Raw genomic sequence first — 17,357 nt, 5'->3', positions numbered from 1 at the left:
AAAAAGACTTCCTTTTCCTGTTTCATTCCATCAGGGAGAAGTTCCCAAATAATGTAGAAGAGTATAGTCACTAGCATGCTTATCTTAATCCTACTGTCTAATGGAACTGTTTCCAGTGTTTTACAGGAAATAATGATATTGACAATTGGCTTAAGAAGTGTGGTCTTCATATTGTTAAAGAATCTCCTCCTATTTTTAATTTGCTTTTCATCAGGACCAGGTGTTATTTTATTGAAAACTGTTTCAGTGTTTATCAAGATGACTTTTTTCTTTTGACCTTTTGATACCATGTTCCATTAATACGAGCTATTTAGAGAGTCTCTTAGTGTAATATTGCTTTCAATTAGTATTGCTCTTAGGAGTTTTACCTCTAAATCGTGAGATTGGCTCATAGCTTCCTTTCTTTCTCCCCACCCCCTTCCCTCCTTCCTTTCTAAAATGTTACCTGTCAGACTTTGGTTTCAGGGTATGTGACCTTCATAAAATAGGTAATTTTCTATATTACCCTTTTTTCCCTCAGATTACATAACGTGGGAATTACTTGTCTCATGAACTTTAAATGTAGTTGTCTAAAATACTGAGTTCTTGTCAACTTTTCTTTGACAGACACATCATCATGTTGACTGACTTCTTTTCAGAAATTTATATTTCATCCTCAAGTTGTTTTTGTGAAACTGACTGCATTTATAGTATGGTAGGATTTTGGTATTATCAACTGCATTTGTTATAATGTTCTTACTTCTAATTTTTTGTGGATTCTTTTTTAAGTAATTAGGAATTTATTTTGTTGTTTTATTTTCAAATTCTTATCAAGTTATTTTCAAATAAAACTATTAGCTTAGCTTCATTTAGATATTTGGTATATTTTTGTCATATCGTAATTATTTCTTTTTTCTGTTTTTCCTGGTGTTGAATAACCTTGAATCTCCTTTAAAAATTTCTCAACTTACATTCTTTTTCATTATTTTTTCTCAGTTAATAATGAAAACATTTAAGGATTTGAATTTTCCTATGCATATAGACCTGGATGCAACCCATACATAGTTTTTATATGTGGCTACTCCCATTTTTATTAATTAAAAATAATTTATAGCTCTAATTATTTACTTCATATTATCTTACTGATTTTTAATTTCCTGATATGTGTTTTTTCAATTCTATCTCAATTGCATTATGGTTAGAAAATGTAATCTCGTTTGATTACGATTTTGGGGAGTTTGTGGACTGGCCTAGTGTGTCTAGTTAGAAGAAACAAAGGAGATTGGGGAAGGGAGAGAGACCAAGACAGAGGCAAAAGGCAAAGGAAAATATTAATAATATTCAATCTGTGGTGAGTACTAGGTGTTGTATGGAAGTACTGAATCACTATATTATACCCTTGATACTAATATTACACTGTATGTTAACTGGAATTAAAATAAAAAATAAAAAAAACACTGAAAAAAATACAACAGATATTTGAAAAAAAAAGCTATTGTCTCTACAGGATGTGAAATTATAGATAGACATGAATTTATGGTGTTGATTATACTATTGTATTAACTATAATTTCTCTTTGAATTGATCCCACGTAGCTAAGTAGTACGGTGTCAAAATAGGTAAAGAAGAAACTCAGTTTCCAGTGCTGCTGATATTATTGCTATTTTTGTGTGCATTTTAATCAAAACTTTAAAGGGAAGTTGGGGGAAAGTTTATTAGCTACATGATAGGAAGTGTATTAGCTACCTCCACAGTTTAGAGTAAATAAAAAGTGTAGAATGGGGGGAAATATTTTGAGTGCCAAAAGTGCAGCTGTTTCCATCAGAAGCTTCTGGGTCAAGTGTTTTGTCTGAACTAATTCAGTTAATTCATCAGAAATCCATAATTTAGACTGTAAACTTATGTGAAACAAACTCCTTTATGTGATTAGTATTTAGTATGTAATTAAATGATCCTCACTGAATTGTAAGATTGTAAATAAAGTCATTTAATTTTATATACTGACTTTTCTTCTTAAGAGACTTGGAGAATTAGTATTACTTCTTATGAAGAAAGAGGAATAGCAAATAAACTCAGGAAGAGAAATATTGGGTGGGAAGCAATAGAATTCTGAAATCTCTCTATTTTTCACTCTTACTAAAAAAATAATTCTATAAAATACATAAGCCAACATTATTTGAGCTAGCTGGCTATCCCATGGATGTGAGCATGTGGACAGACACAGGTGGACATATATTCTTGAAAAGTCTGCAAAATGCATTTCTAGGTGCTGGCATCACAATGGCAAGGTGAGAGGCAATCCTAAATAATCAAGCAGATCAAATCTGCATCATAATAACTGAACGTATCACAGGTCATTGCATGAGTCTAAATGCCATAAAAATTTAGAAATCAATGGAAAATTATGATTTCCCCCCCCTGACATTTACTCTCAAAGCAACCTAAAAGCATCTGTATTATATCCACTGCATGTGTACATGGCAAGGGACTGCTTTGATCTAGTGTTGAATATCCTGTTGATATTATGTAAATGAAGCATGAGAATTACAATAGCATCCTTATTTGTTAACCTTGCAACCCATTAAAAAATTACAGCCTGTTGGATAGTCACAGCTTCTTTGTAAATGGAAAGAAAGAGAATATGCTTTTGTGTTCCCAGAATTTGTCCTGCAATTAATCTTTTTTCTTCTCTTCACGATGGTCAAAACAAATTGCCAGGTGTACCATAATTAGGAAGCAAAACATCTCCCCCAAACACCAGGCAGGGAGAAATAACGCAATGTCATTGTATACTTATGAACACGACAGAATGTATTAGGATGTATGACCCAACGGCTATGCTCTGGGTATACATACCTTACACTACCTTTCTCTCAACAGAAATGCAAGTGCAGTTAGCACCTGTCAGGTTCAATTTTTTAGAACTGCTATCAAAAGAAAGATATAAAATAAGTAGTTCATGCACTTACCTTACTTTATTTTTAAATTTCTTAACTAGCTGCTCAGTCTTCATTTGGACATTATTTTACCTTCACACTTGTGCACATTAAACAATACATCTCACAGAGAGATAAACCTTACAGGGAAAGTTATAACTTATTAAAATTAACTTGGAAAGTTTAGTTATCGGGGCACCTGTGTGGCTCAGTTGGTTAAGCGTCTGCCTTTGGGTCAGGACCCTGGGATCCTGGAATCCAGCCCCTCAACAGGCTCCCCGCTCAGTGGGGAGTCTCTTTATCCCTCGCTTTCTGCCCCTACCTCTCCGCTCGTGCGCTCTCCCCCTCTCTCAAATAAACAAATAAAATCTTACAAAAAAAAAAAAAAAAAAAGAAAAATTTAATTATCTTCGCACACTATCCATGTTTTCTAGGGCTTTTTTTTTTTTCTTTTTAGAATAGGTAAGACGTTCTCCCAGGCCACTTTATAGAATCCAGCTAAAGCTTACTGAGTCCTACAATAGAGTCTGGAGTAGCAGATAGTTGGAGATGCCTATTGATTTCTGAGACTCATGAGAGAATTAAAATTTCAGGTGAGGGCGGCTGGGTGGCTCCGTGGGTTAAGCCTCTGCCTTCGGCTTAGGTCATGATCTCAGGATCCTGGGATCGAGCCCCGCATCGGGCTCTCTGCTCAGCGGGGAGCCTGCTTCCCCCACTTTGCCTGCCTCTCTGCCTACTTGTGATCTCTCTGTCAAATTAAAAAAAAAATTCAGGTGACTCTTAGGCTTATTTTAATGATGGACTTACTTATAAATGAGCTTGACTTTGGTTTCCCAACTGAAATTCTTCCTGGGGAGGCACAGTTTGCCAAGAAGGTCTGTACTGCAGGGGTAGACTGAGGAACCTGAGCTAAGAGCATCAGCTAAATCTGCCTCCACAGGTGAGGGTGGCAGCCAAAGTCGGCACTTAATAATTCTGATGATCTAAGGAAACAGGACTTCTATATATTATAAGAATGTTTTTACCTGGGGTGCCTGGATGGCACAGTCGGTTAAGCATTTGACTCTTGGTTTTGACTCAGGTTGTGATTTCAGGGTTGTGAGATCAAGTTGGGTTCTGTGCTCGGCACAGTGTCTGCTTGAGTTTCTCTCTCCCTTTCCCTTTGCCCCCGCCCCCTGCCATGCTCTCTCTAAAATAAATAAATAAATATTTTTAAAGATTTTATTTATTTGTGTGAGAGAGAGAGAGAGCAAGCAGGGAGAACAGCAGCAGAGGCAGAGGGAGAAAGAGGCTCCCTGTGAGCGTGATGCGGGACTCGATCCCAGGACCCTGAGATCATGACCTGAGCTGAAGGCAGACGTTAACTGACTGAGCCATTTAGGTGTCCCATAAATCTCTCTCTCTCTCTCTCTTTAAAGAACCTTTTTTTTAAACCCCTGACTGGAGGGGTTGAAAATCACATAATATATAAAAATCAATGAACAGGGGCACCTAGGTGGCTCAGTCATTAAGCGTCTGCCTTCGGCTCAGGTCGTGGTACAGGGGTCCTGGGACCGAGCCCCACATCAGGCTACCTACCCTGCAGAAGGCCTGCTTCTCCCTCTCCCACTCCTCCTGCTTGTGTTCCCTCTCTCACTGTGTCTCTCTCTGTCAAATAAATAAATAAATAAAATCTTTAAAAAAAATAAAAATCAATGAACATTTAAAGAATGTAATGTTGCATTTTTTGTTCTTATAAAATCCATAGGTTCAAATCTTCACTCCATTGGCCACTAGACTTGTTCTACTGTAATTCTTGGAGGAAATTAAGCAGCTTCCTGGCCAATTAATAAGCAGCTACTGAATGTCTACTGTGTGATGAATGTGTAATAAATAGGGTAACAGAAAAATGAGCAGAGAGTGGTATATGTTGAAAATCTATTTGAGGAGGACAAAACTAATCTACATAAAATGACTTTGAGGAAGAGTAAATGCTGACTGCTGTAGTCATAATCCACTCCTCCAACAAGTGTGCTCCTGTGCAAAGTTTGTGATGCCGGCAGGTGTCGGAAAATACCGGAGAAAAACCACTAGAACTGGAGAAACAGCGAATGGGTTATGGGAGTTCTTGGCTTAAATGTGGTTAGGTGATTAGGAAACTTGGTTTGTTTTATAAAGAGAATCAGAGTCTAAAACTTAGACTGGAGTTTGCCTCTTCTGAAGTAAGAAAAGCACATGTAAAGGTACAATGATGGATCTAGAACCAGGGCAGGGATTAAATATTGACAACTGACAAAGCAAAATCTGGCCCAATTTGTGATCGCAGTTGGAATTCTTTTCTTTTCTTTCTTTCTTTCTTTTTTTTTTTTTTTAAAATTTTTTTTTTTTTTTAAGAGAGGGGGGGGGGGGGGGGGGGGGGGGGAGGGAGAGCGCAAGCATGGGGTATGATAGGCAGAGGGAGAAACAGGCTCCCCACTGAGCAAGGAACCCAAGACCCTATCCCAGGACTCTGGGATCACGACCTGAGCTGAAGGCCGATGCTTAACTGACTGAGCCACCCAGGCGCCCCTCAGTTGGAATTCTTCAAACTATATTTGCCATAAATTTTCACAAACTATTCAAGAAATTTTTTAAAAAGTTGCATTGATCTTTAAAGTACATGAATATAGATTCTCTCAAATGATAAAGCCTAGCAGATGTAGTAGGTGAAATTTCCCCAAATGTAGCACAATGATTATTGGCATCCCCTTTTCCATTTGTATCTATTCTGACATTAAAAAAACTCTGTGAATTTAGTAAGTAGTTGTCAATGCATAGGAAATTCAATGGATAGTTTACAATTCTCTTCTTAATTGACTCTGTTAGCATCATTCTACACGACACCCCAAAAATCTTCTTCATGGAGCTTCTAGGGTAATGGGACCCCCCCATGTTCTTCCCACCTCCCCAGTTGCTCCTCTTTGCTGGTTCATCTCTCCCTGATCTGTATGGGTCTGAAATCTTACTCTAGGCTCCCTTCTCTTCTCATGGTCAGTGACTTCCTGAATGATCTCATGGCTTCTGTAGCCACATACTTATCCACCTGCCTAGCTAGCAGGTCTTCTATTGTCTAAACTTGACCTCTAACAGTCACCACCTCAGCCACCATTGCATCCAATCCACCATCATCTCTTGCTGGCCTTCCACATGTATCCTTTGTGCCATCAAATGCTATCCCTACAACTCAATAGGAATGATCTTTCAAAAATGCAGTTGTCTATTGTAGGGTTGAGTTTTCGGTGTACAACAATTCAGATGTACAAAAATGCAGTATGATTTTCCTAAAACTAGACTTAATTTTTACCCTTTAGTGCTCATTTCCATTTTCTAGTGTTATATTATTTTTTTAAAAAGATTATTTATTTCCTTGAGGGAGTGCGTGTGTGTGAATGGGGGAGGGGCAGAGGGAGAGATTCTCAAGCAGGCTCCCTGCTGAGTGCAGGGCTGATGCGGGGGTTGGGGGGGCTGGATCCCATGAACCTTGAGATTATGACCTGAGCGGAAATCACAAGTTGGCTATTCAACCGACTGAGCCATCCAGGAGCCCCAAGTGTTCCATTATTTTTAATGAGTCTGAGTTAAACTCAGTCTCTTTCAATTTTCTTAGTGTCTTCTGAGTAAACTTAGTCATTTGAGGTTTCTGACCCTCCTCTTTTCTCCCTGGGGCCACATCCAGGTTGGGAATGGGGTGGGGGGCTTTTGCAGCCTCACAGCATCAATGAAGTTAGTCCTTCCTCTCTGTAGCTACATCTCAGACTTTCACTGGCATCTGCCGAGAGTAACTGCTCTCTAGTCTCTGGTCACTAGGATCTACTACTTCTGCCAACATCTTCCCTTTCTCCTTGGTTCTGGGTTGTCGGGTCCACCCAGATCCTTCTGTGTCTTTAGGCCACTTCACAGTCTCTTGTGGGCTCCTCCCCTGCTGTTCTCTGGGACACAGGACAACTCAGATGTTTACCAAGTTCACCTTAAAAAAGCGTCATAGAGTATGCAACCTGTCTCTATAGAACGAAAAGGCTCTCTCTCCGCTAAACCTCAAGTTAAAGAAATGTCCTGAATTACAATCCTTTCCACATGAACTGAAATTTTATTCCTGGCATTTTTCTTAGGTCCATTTAAAAAATGTCAGATTGAAGAATAAAGTGAACGAATTCAACTTTCTGATAATATTCTGCTGCTTTAGTTCTCTCCAAAGTCCTCAACAGAGAATTCTGAGAGAGAAAAACAGAGTTGGAAGCATCATACTTCCTGATTTCAAGCTATATTATGAAGTTAGAGTAACCAAGAAAGTAGGATGTTGGCATGAAAACAGACACCAAGATCAATGGAACAGAATAGAGAACACAGAAATGAACCCAAGCATATATGGTCAACTAATTTTTGACAGGGGCACCCAGAAGACACAAGGGGAAAGGATAGTTCCTTCAACAGATGGTGCTGGGGAAACTGGATATCCACTGGCAAAAAAATAAAACTGGACTCCTCTTACATTGCAAAAAAAAGCACCTCAAAACGGATTAAGGACTTAAACATGAAACCTGAAGCCATAAAAATCCTAGAATAAGACATAGGGAACAAGCTCCTTGACATTGGCTTTGGCAATAGTTTTTTGGATATGACACTCAAAGCTTAAGAAACTATCAAAAAAGCTTCTGCTTGGCAAAGGAAACCAACAAAATAAAAAGGCAGTGTATGGGATAGGGGAAGGTATTTGCAAGCCATCTATCAGGTAAAGAGTGAATATCAGATAAACAATTAATATCCAAAATATATAGGGAACTCACACAACTCAACAGCAAGAAGATAAGCAACCCCAGTTTAAAATTTGGAAAATGACCCAAAGTGGCATTATTCCAAAGAAGACACACCAATGGCCAATAGTAAATGAAAAGGAGTTCAATATCACTGATCATGCAGAAAATACAGATCAAAATCCCAATGTGATATCATTTCAACATCTGCTGGGAGGCATATTATCAAGAAGGCAAGAGAAACAACTGTGGCAAGGACGTGGAGAAAGGGGACACTTATACACGGTGGGAATGCAAACTGGTGTGGCCAGTCTGGAAAACAATAAGGAGGTTCCTCAAAAAAAGAAAACTAGAACTACTCTCCGATCCAGCAATCTCACGTCTGGGTACATAACCAAAGGAAGCAAAATCAGTACTTCGAAGAGATATCTGTGCTCCCATGTTCACTGCAGCATTACTCACAATAGCCAAGACATGAAAACAATGAAAGTGTCCACCAACAGGTGAATAAAGAAGGCGCAGCGTGCCCACAGCCACGTACACAATGGAGTATTATTCAGCGATGAGAAAGAAGGGAGTCTTGCCATTTGGGACAGTATGAGTAAATCAGAAAGACATTAGGCTAGGTGAAATACATGAAACACAGAAAGAAAAAAAAATGCATTATCTTGTATGTAGAATCCAAAAAAAAAAAAAAAATCAAATGCATGGAAGCAGAGAGAACAACTGTGGTTAGCAGCCATGGGGAGGTGGGAGGATATGAGATGTTGGTTATAGGGCGCATGGTTACAGTTACGTATGATCACTAAGTCTAGAGATCTAATGCAGAGCATGAGGATTATAGTTTATAATACTGTACTAAATACTGGAAATTGGCTAAGAGAATACATCTTGGGCACTCACGTCGTACACATACCCAATGGTAACTGTGTGAAAAGAAGGAACGTTAAGTAGCTTGACTGTAGTAATCATTTCGCTGTGTATATTTTGTATCAAATCATCAAGTGGTACGCCTTAAATATACACAATTTTTATTAAACACACACACACAGTCCCTGATATGTTTAAAAGTGTAAGTCATAACAAAACATCAGTAGGCTCTCCTCCCTCCCTATCTCCCTGTCCCTAGGAAGCCACCTCCCCGCCCCATCCCTCCTTTCTCCTTAAGCACAGGGCTGAGCTGCTTACACAGGGAGCCCCGCCTGGCATCCCTTACTTCCCCGACACCACCATCCCCTTAGTGCCCTGCACTCACCAGGCCTGCTGCACATACAACCAAGAGGGAAGCCAAAGTCCCCGCCTTCCCCCTCTATCAGCAGGCCATCTGCGCATGCGTCACATGAGGCCATCAAACCAATGGGCATCTGGGCTCCAACGTGTTAAGTTGTTTCTTAACAACAAGGGGTTCTGGGCCAGTGCTTGACAGCAGTGGCGAGAAAGTGCCAGAGAGCCACTTTTTTTTTTTTTTTTTAAAGCTTTTGACTTGAAAATAATGTGACCGCATAATTGATCGAAACATTAAGATATTTTCCTTTCTTCCCCTATCAGACAAATAGTCAGGCTCATCTTAGTATTTTCCTGCCTAAGGGATTTTCGCAGAAGCTGCGTAAGGTGAGCAGCATTTCCAGGTAGGGGAGGAGGGTGCTGAGCGAGTGTGAAGCCTCCAAGAATGTGAGGGATAAGAAATACAGATTCTCCCAGACAGAGGTCAGCAGCGGTGGTGATAAGGCTTCAGAGAAGAGGGCTACTTGGAGCATGTGTGGACCAGGTGAGACTCCTAACCTAACCGTTTCCGGGAGCCTCCTGCAGTTTTCAGGTATAGGAGCAGGAGCTCCTGACTTGAAGGGGTCATGAGGCCAGTGAGGAGATGGGTGTCCCAACAGTAACTCTGTGGGTAAATAACTAGTGACCTCAAGCTCTACCTGATCCTTGGGTAGGTATATAATGCCACAGGGCCTTTGCACGGTCTTGGACAGCGGAAGGTCTGATAAATACTGAGTCTGAATCCCCTACCAGTTTGGTGAAATGGGAGCAGAGGGTGACTTAGGTTGACCAGAAGAAAATGTAATAATGCATTTGGGTTTGTACAACTGAATGGAGATTTGAACCTTCCATACTCTACTTAAGGTTGCAGACATTGACAAAAGGAATGGATATATTTCATTTTTTGCTCCCTCTTATCAAACCTGCACCCTGCCCCACTCCCCCAAACTCCATCCATTTCTACTCCCTTCTGGTATCATATGCCAAGTTCTAGTTAAAGTGTATATAAAGGGAAAAAAGAAAAAAAGAGAGAGAATGAAGTCAGAGAAAATAGGAGGTATGTGGAATATTCTGGAAAGGTTTTTATCTATTTATGAGAAATGGAATGAAATGAAGGTTCTCCCCAAAACAGAACATTAATTATCTCAAACCTGCCAGAGAATAAAGATCAGAAACAATAAACAAAGTATCTGGCACTGCCTTTCCCATCAGGAGGTTCTAACTCTACTGATTTTTACCTGAGAGGCACTGCTGAGAAGAAACTCGTCTATTAATTGGCTTATGAGGACAGTTACCCAGATAGAGAGGCTTCAGTTGCTGTGACAAAATCATTTCATTCAGTTTTTTCTGCAGAATGAAATATTCTTCAGATAACTTTGAAATCTAAAAAGAAGGTCATGTGTCAGATTAGATCAAGGAAAAGAATTCACAGGGCTCCAGAGGTACCCTGGGGGCTGGTAAATGCCTGACTGACAGTCCCCCAGACTCTTCTCCAGAACCCACCCTTACCCTGGTCTGAAAACCCAAGGTCTGGAAAAGTCCTCCCCTGGCCAAGCCTCCTCCCCCTTCGTGCTGCTTGCGCGTCTCACATTTTCCATTTAAAACTGCCAAACGTGTTATGCTACTCGAAGCGTTCCATCCTGATCAACTCCTCCCGGGGTTCCTGACACCAGGTTCCTGACCCTGTCCCTCCGCAGCAATTTTGCCTTGTAGAAACCCTCTTTTGCCTTGGAGTGTGTTAACCCCGTCTTCTCCTTTCCAGTGTTCTCAGTCTGACTTCAGGCCACTCTCCTCTCCTTCCACCTGGCCCCTCTGCCTCTGTCTGGTCTGCCTCCGGGCTCTGTTACACAGCTGTGCTACTGGGCCACATGTGGGGCTCCTGCTCTTTTGCCTCTAGCTTCGTCCCCGTGGAGCACTGAAGCTACTCCTGGGGCATTATTAGCCAGCTCCAGGGAGACAGCTTGGAAATGCTACATCTCCTCCACATCTCTGACACACAGTAGGTCAGGATTTGAATCTCCAATCTGGTCTTTAGGGTGAGAAAACGTATGCACCAAGGAAAAGAAAGACCGTATGTGTATTAAACTCTGTATTTCCATGTACTTAAAAAAAATAGAACAGGAGGGCACTGGCAGAGCTGTAGGAACAGTCAGACATTGGGAGATGTTTGGGCCACACCTCTAACATGAAAGAGGGGTCCAGGAGCAGCTATGGTGTTTTTGTATGGACTCACTGTCAGAGACAAAATGCAGAGTTTAGGGTCCATGAGTATTAGGCAGTCCCTCTTTGATCTAACTCATGATGAGATCCATCCCTCCATCCCTCCAACCCTCCCTCCCTCCCTCCCTTCCTTTTTAAAAGTACTTTCCATGCCCAGCATGGACCCTGATGCAGGGCTCGATCTCACAATGCTGAGATCAAGACCTGAGCTGAGATCAAGAGTTGGATGCGTAACTGTCTGAGCCACCCAGGTGTCCCTAATGATATTTCTTCCATGATTTTATATGCTATTGACTATTCTGGCAATGCATATTAACTTATAATATGCATTTTAGAGGTCATCTAGTTAAAATCATTCACTTTACATAAGAGAAAATAAAGGTGCCCACGCACAAAGTGATTTACTGAAGGTTGAACGCCTAGACAGAAAGCAAGATCTGGAATCGGCATTTCCAGGAGCTGCTCGCTGTGGTCTCCCTCCAGAGCAATGATTATCAACGTTCCATACACAACCCATGAGAAGCCCTAAAGCCACCTGCCTCCTTCTAGAAACAGCTGAAACATGCCTACTCATGGCACGGATATTCTCCAACAGGGAGTCTTTCTTTGTGGGTTTTCTCTATGGCCTCATTGTCATGGTATAACATGTAGAGTTTCATCTTCATTGCACATATGTCTGAGTATGGCGATGCCTAATTTTGAAACCTAGAGAGGTCTACTCAAAATTTGGGGCAGAAAATGCATAGACTTCAGAGGATTTATAAAACTTTTTTTTTCCTTAGCTATAATGAAAGATCTCAGATATGGAAATCTGCATTGTCAAACGCCAACATTTTAGTTAGGTGTAGGACTACTGGTCTCTTTACTATGTAAGATTTCTGTCATATCTTACATTATTTCTTATGACATATTGTTATAAAAAATTATGGCTATTTGAATGGCAAAACCCTTGAGGCATTACAAAAGAGGTTTGCAGTTTCATAAAAACAGGTGAAATAGAATATCAGTTACTCATGAGCTGTAGGTTTACTTCAGTTACTGTGTGGTTCCCCGAGATTTCTACTAGTAAATCTATTTACGTACCTGTTTTGAAAAGATGGCCAAATCACATGCTTCTTTCTCTAAATCTGCTTTCAGGTCTTTGTCATTCTTTGTCCTGAAATTACAAGATTCCTCATGTGTTGTGGGACAGGAATACAGATCGTGAGTATTTCTTGCTACTTCGGTCTGTGTTGCAACAATCTTTTGATTTTTAAGAGAAGATGTCCTGTCCTTCCTTACTTGCTGCCTTCTCTTGTAGCCCCGGAATTTGCTCTGAATGAACACAGCTGCTCTATCTTCTTCCTGCACTTGGACTGTTGCTTTGGACTGTCTCTCTTGGACCATCTCCGGTCTCAGATGGCTGCATGCTGGTGCCTTCTGGGTGACCACCGATGTCTTCTTTTCCTTTTCCTTGCTATCTGCGTTTTGGTGGACTGACTTTTGGCTAAGACTAGGTTCCAAAGCTTTTTTAAAAGAAGGCTGCTTTGTCTCATTTTCCCCTGACCAAAGTCTTGGGGAGCTTGGCCTTTCTAACAGGGCCTTCCTTTCTAGATATATTGCTTTGGATTCTTCAAAATTCCTTTCCTCTGCATACGTCTGGTAGTAATTCTGGACCACAGAGTCCTCCTTCTCCACTCTCCTTATCTTACTGTTCTCTTCCGGGTCTCTCATGCACTTCTTTTTGGGGTGTCCTTCTGCCCAAGGGTCTCCCACCAGCTGTGGTTCTCGCTTAGCCTCTTCCCCAAACATGTTATTCATTTTGTTCTGAGTTTGATATTTTCTGTTGTTATTTTCAATGGCCAGAGTGCCTTCCTCTTCAGCTTTGAAAGTAGAAATGTTCACTACAGATGTACTTCCCTTATGGTTTGGAGCTGGAATGATTATTTCATTAGTAGAGACTGCATTTTCTGTCTGTTTCTTCACAGAAGATTCCCTGGGAGAAACAGATTGCATCTGAGTACAGGATACTGAACTGGAAATTATTTACCGCTTCCAGCAACAGCTCCACACTACCTGGTGTTGGGACAACAGTCCAAGGGGCGAAACAAGCTCAAAGTAAAAGTTTCTCAAGTCACGTTAATCAAGTCCTTCCCAAACATTCTCTCTGGCAGCAGAAGTTGGTGGCCACTCAGATTAATGATAAAACCAGTTTCAACTTTGGGTGAGAAATATCCTAGTGTATTTTCACCTGAGGCATCAAAATTCTAGGAATTTAATCACTTCAAGATGTGTCTTTTTCAAAAGGAAGCACCTACAGGGAAGAGAAGTTGTGGAAAATGTGCCTAAACTTGAAACTAGCAAGCTGGGTGTGTTCACTAGGCTGACGTGCTGTATAAGCGCGAAGTCTGCTGATCACAGGAAGTATCATACAAAATTAAGGGAAGCAATGTTCCCGCTACAGTTCATGATCATGTAATATGCTGACCAAAAGTGCACAGCTGTTACTTTACCAATATTCTTCCAAAATGATTTTCCCTTACCTTGAAGATAACATCTTCTCTACAGCCTTTTTTTTTTTAAGCCACGTTTTTTTTTTCCCCTTTTGGTGAGGACAAAACCCTCACAAGAGCAATATGGCCATAAAAAGTGTGCTAAGGTACAGTGAAAAAGTCATAACCTGACATGCTACTTGGGGGAGTTTTGCCAAAAACTTTTCGATTTTAGCTCAGGAAAGCCATGGAAGAGTTTTGGTCTTTTGCAGTCTGTTTGTACGTAAGGACCTGTCTTAAAGCTGAACTTGGAAAAAGTTATTGGAACTCAAATTTCCTAATCCCATTGGCTACTTCCTAGGCCTATGATAGCATCTTTAGGTTTATGTGGGAGGCACAGTAGAGTCTCTGTTACTCTGCTAGGGACAGAGAACTAGGTGGGGTACCAAGAACCCATCATTTCAATGAGTGGCTATGCTAGTATTTTGAATACTATGAATACTATGAATACTTTGAATACTATGCTAGTATTTTGAATACCTTCAAAATACCCCCAGAGAATGCCTTTATTAGTCAGAATACAAGTAATGAAAAAAAGATAAGCAAACTATATCACAAAGCTATAGTAATCAAAACAATGTGGTACTGGCCTAAAAACAGACTCATAGACCAATGGAACAGAATAGAGAGCCCAAAGTAAGCACGTGCATTTATGGTCAATTAATTTATGACAAAGGAGCTAAGAATGTACAATGAAGATAGAATGGTCTATTCAATAAATGGTGTTGGGAAATTAGACAGCCACACACAAAATAATGAAACTGGATTCCTGTCTTACACTACTATAAAAACTAACTCCAAATGGATTAAGACTTGAACATAAGACCTGAAATCCTATAACTCCTAGAAGAAAATGTAGGCGGTAAGTTCCTTAACTTTGGTCTTGGTAATGGTTTTGTTTTTTGTTTTTTGTTTTTTTTTTTTGATTTGATACCAAAAGCAAAGGCAACAAAAGCAAAAAAGAACAAGTGGGACTACATAAAATGAAAAAGCTAAAAACAAAAACCAAAAACCAAACAAACAAAACAAAACAAAAAAAAAAAAAGAAAAAGAAAAAGCTTCTGTGCACCACAGGAAACTATCAATAAAATTAAAAGGTGACTTACCGAATGGGAGAAAATAGGTGCAACTCATATATCTGATAAAGGGTTAATATCCAAAATATATAAAGAACTTATGCAACTCAAAAGCAAAAAAATAACCTGATTTAAAAATGGGTAGAGGATCTGAGCAGATGTTATTCAAAGAAGATATGAAAATGGCCAACAGGTGCATGAAAAGGGGCTCAACATTAGTAATAACCCAGAAAAATACAAATCAAAATCATGAGATGTCACCTCCACCTGTGAGAATGGCTATTATCACAAAAGACGAGAAAACACGTATTGGTGAAGATGTGAAGAAAAGAGAGTGCTTATGCAATGAGAATGTTGTATGTTGGTGGGAATGAAAATTGGTACCATTACAGGAAACAGTATGGAGTTTCCTCAAAAAAACTCAATAGTAATACCAGCAATCCAACTGCTGGCACTATATTTAAAGGAAACAATGATCTTAAAGAGATCTCTGCACTTCCATGTTCATTGCAGTATTTCTCACAAAAACCAAGAGCTGGAAATAACCCAAATGTCCATTAATGGATGAATGGATAAAGAAGTTACAGTATATGTATACAATGGAGTATTATTCAGCCACAAGAAAGAAGGAAATTCCACCTTTCATGATAACATGGATGAAATAAACCAGACAGGAGAAGAAAAACACGGTATTCACTTATGTGTGGAATCTGAAAAAGAAAAAAAAAAGCAAAAAGACAAAAAAAGAAACAGAGAGTTTTGGCTGTGAAAGGGTTAGGTGGGGGAAATAGGGAGACTGGTAAAAGGATAGAGCCTTCCAGCTATTCGATGAGTAGGAGTAATCACTGTTCAGTAGAACTGAATTTTGCTAAGGGAGTACAACTGAAATGTTCTCACCAAAAAAGCATCAAAGAGAACTATGTAAGGTGATGGATGTAGTAATGAATTAAATGGGGAAATCCTTCCACAATGTATATGTATATCAAATCATCATAATGCACACTTTAAATATAATTTTATATGTAAATAATTTATAATTTTATATGTAAACCATAAATTTTCTATGTAAATACCTCATGTAGTGGAAATTTTTAAAAAGATGAACCAGTTCTTGGGATCTAGCATACAGCATGGTGGCTCTTGATGATACTGTATAATGGACTTGAAAGTTGCTAAGGGAGGTGTTCTTACCACACACGGTTGTAATTACCGAGGTGAGGGAAATGTTAACTAACCTCACTGTGGTAATTATTTTACAATATATACATGCATCAAATCATCATGTTGTACACCTTAAACTGACCCAGTGTTACATGCCAATTCAATCCCAGTAAATTCGGGAAAAAAAAAAAAAAGACAAGGGGCCTCAGATTGGGGCTGGAATGATCTCTATCTCTTATAAGGAGATACAACTTAGGCATCTTTCGATCAATTCAAGTTTTATCAATGAGGCAAAATCTACATATTATATCCCTTCCCCTTAATCCCTACCGAGATCCTCCACGTCCCTACTGTACCCTTTGCACATCTTTACAGCAGAGTTAACTCGTGTTTCTAGAATCATGCATTTATTAGTTATATTTCTTTTCCATGAATCTGTGAGCAACTTTTAGGACCAGGGTTTTGTCTTAATTATCTATGTGTCCCCACAGCTTAGCATAAAGCCTTCTGTATGAACGAATTCAGGTGGATCTACTAATACGTACTTAGAAATATGATATGGAGGTTCAAGAGAAGAAAGGGCCAAGGGCCATGTTTTGAAGATTGGATTACGGCTTAGGAATTAATGGCATATTGGATATTAAGGCCATGGGAATGAATGAGAGAGCCCAGAGATGATGATATTTAGATGTGAAGGAGGATTTAAATATGGGGAGAAGAGGAGGAATGAGCAAAGGATACTTAGAATTAGGAGCAGAAATGTAGAGAGAAGTCTGGCAGAAGCCTAGGAAGAGAAAAGCTGTGGAAGGAAAGAGCGGTCATCAGTGAGAAATGCCAGTGGACTTTCCAATAGGATAAAGAACACAAGAGTGGCCACTGGGTGTTCACTGACATTTAATGGTTCAGTATTCGGACCTGATTAGGTGCAAGAAAGAGTGAACTTTATTTTGACTTCACAGATTTGGAAAAAATGTATAATGTCAAAATGGCATAAGAATGAACATCATTATACCTTTTATTTTCAAAGTTTTTCTTGTAGTCAAATTCCTGATCATAGGTTTGAATGGTTGTTGTTGCTGTGTTTTTCATGTTAACATTTTCTTTTCTTTGTTTCCTGACTAGATGTCCTCTTGCAGCTGAAACATATAAGGTGGGGAGTAGTGCTAATTAGAATAAAGACAAAGACACATTACTTAAGTAATAGAAACACTTTTTTTTTTGACCATCAGTGTCAAAGAGGAAAATTAAAGACTCCAAATAGAACATGTTCATTGAAAATACTGTTCATTAAAAAGTATTGTTCATTAACAAGATTCTTCTAGATGACAAGCTATAGTAAGAAAATAACTAAGGCACCTTTTGTACTAAGGAGAGTCTGGGGATGAAACTGAAATGAAAGAGATTGGCTAAGCTGATGAAAAA

General features: G+C 39.6%; 1 protein-coding gene across 1 annotated transcript in view; it reads right to left on the bottom strand.

Annotated features, from left to right (window-relative positions):
* LOC111139708 (myosin IIIA) overlaps window positions 1-17,357 on the bottom strand; it is a 240,851-nt gene that overhangs the window by 25,988 nt on the left and 197,506 nt on the right. The window contains exons 28-30 of the mRNA XM_022492055.1: window positions 16,948-17,071; window positions 12,251-13,142; window positions 10,186-10,330 (exon numbers count right to left, since the gene is read on the bottom strand). Coding sequence (XP_022347763.1) covers window positions 10,186-10,330; window positions 12,251-13,142; window positions 16,948-17,071 — 1,161 coding nt within the window. The remainder of the gene's footprint in view (window positions 1-10,185; window positions 10,331-12,250; window positions 13,143-16,947; window positions 17,072-17,357) is intronic.

This window comes from Enhydra lutris, unplaced genomic scaffold, assembly GCF_002288905.1.
Source record: "Enhydra lutris kenyoni isolate GAN:26980312 unplaced genomic scaffold, ASM228890v2 scaffoldscaffold113, whole genome shotgun sequence".
NCBI classification, from domain to species: Eukaryota; Metazoa; Chordata; class Mammalia; order Carnivora; family Mustelidae; genus Enhydra; species Enhydra lutris.
Note: the sequence above shows the minus strand (reverse complement) of the source record. Positions and strands in the feature narration are given on the sequence as shown.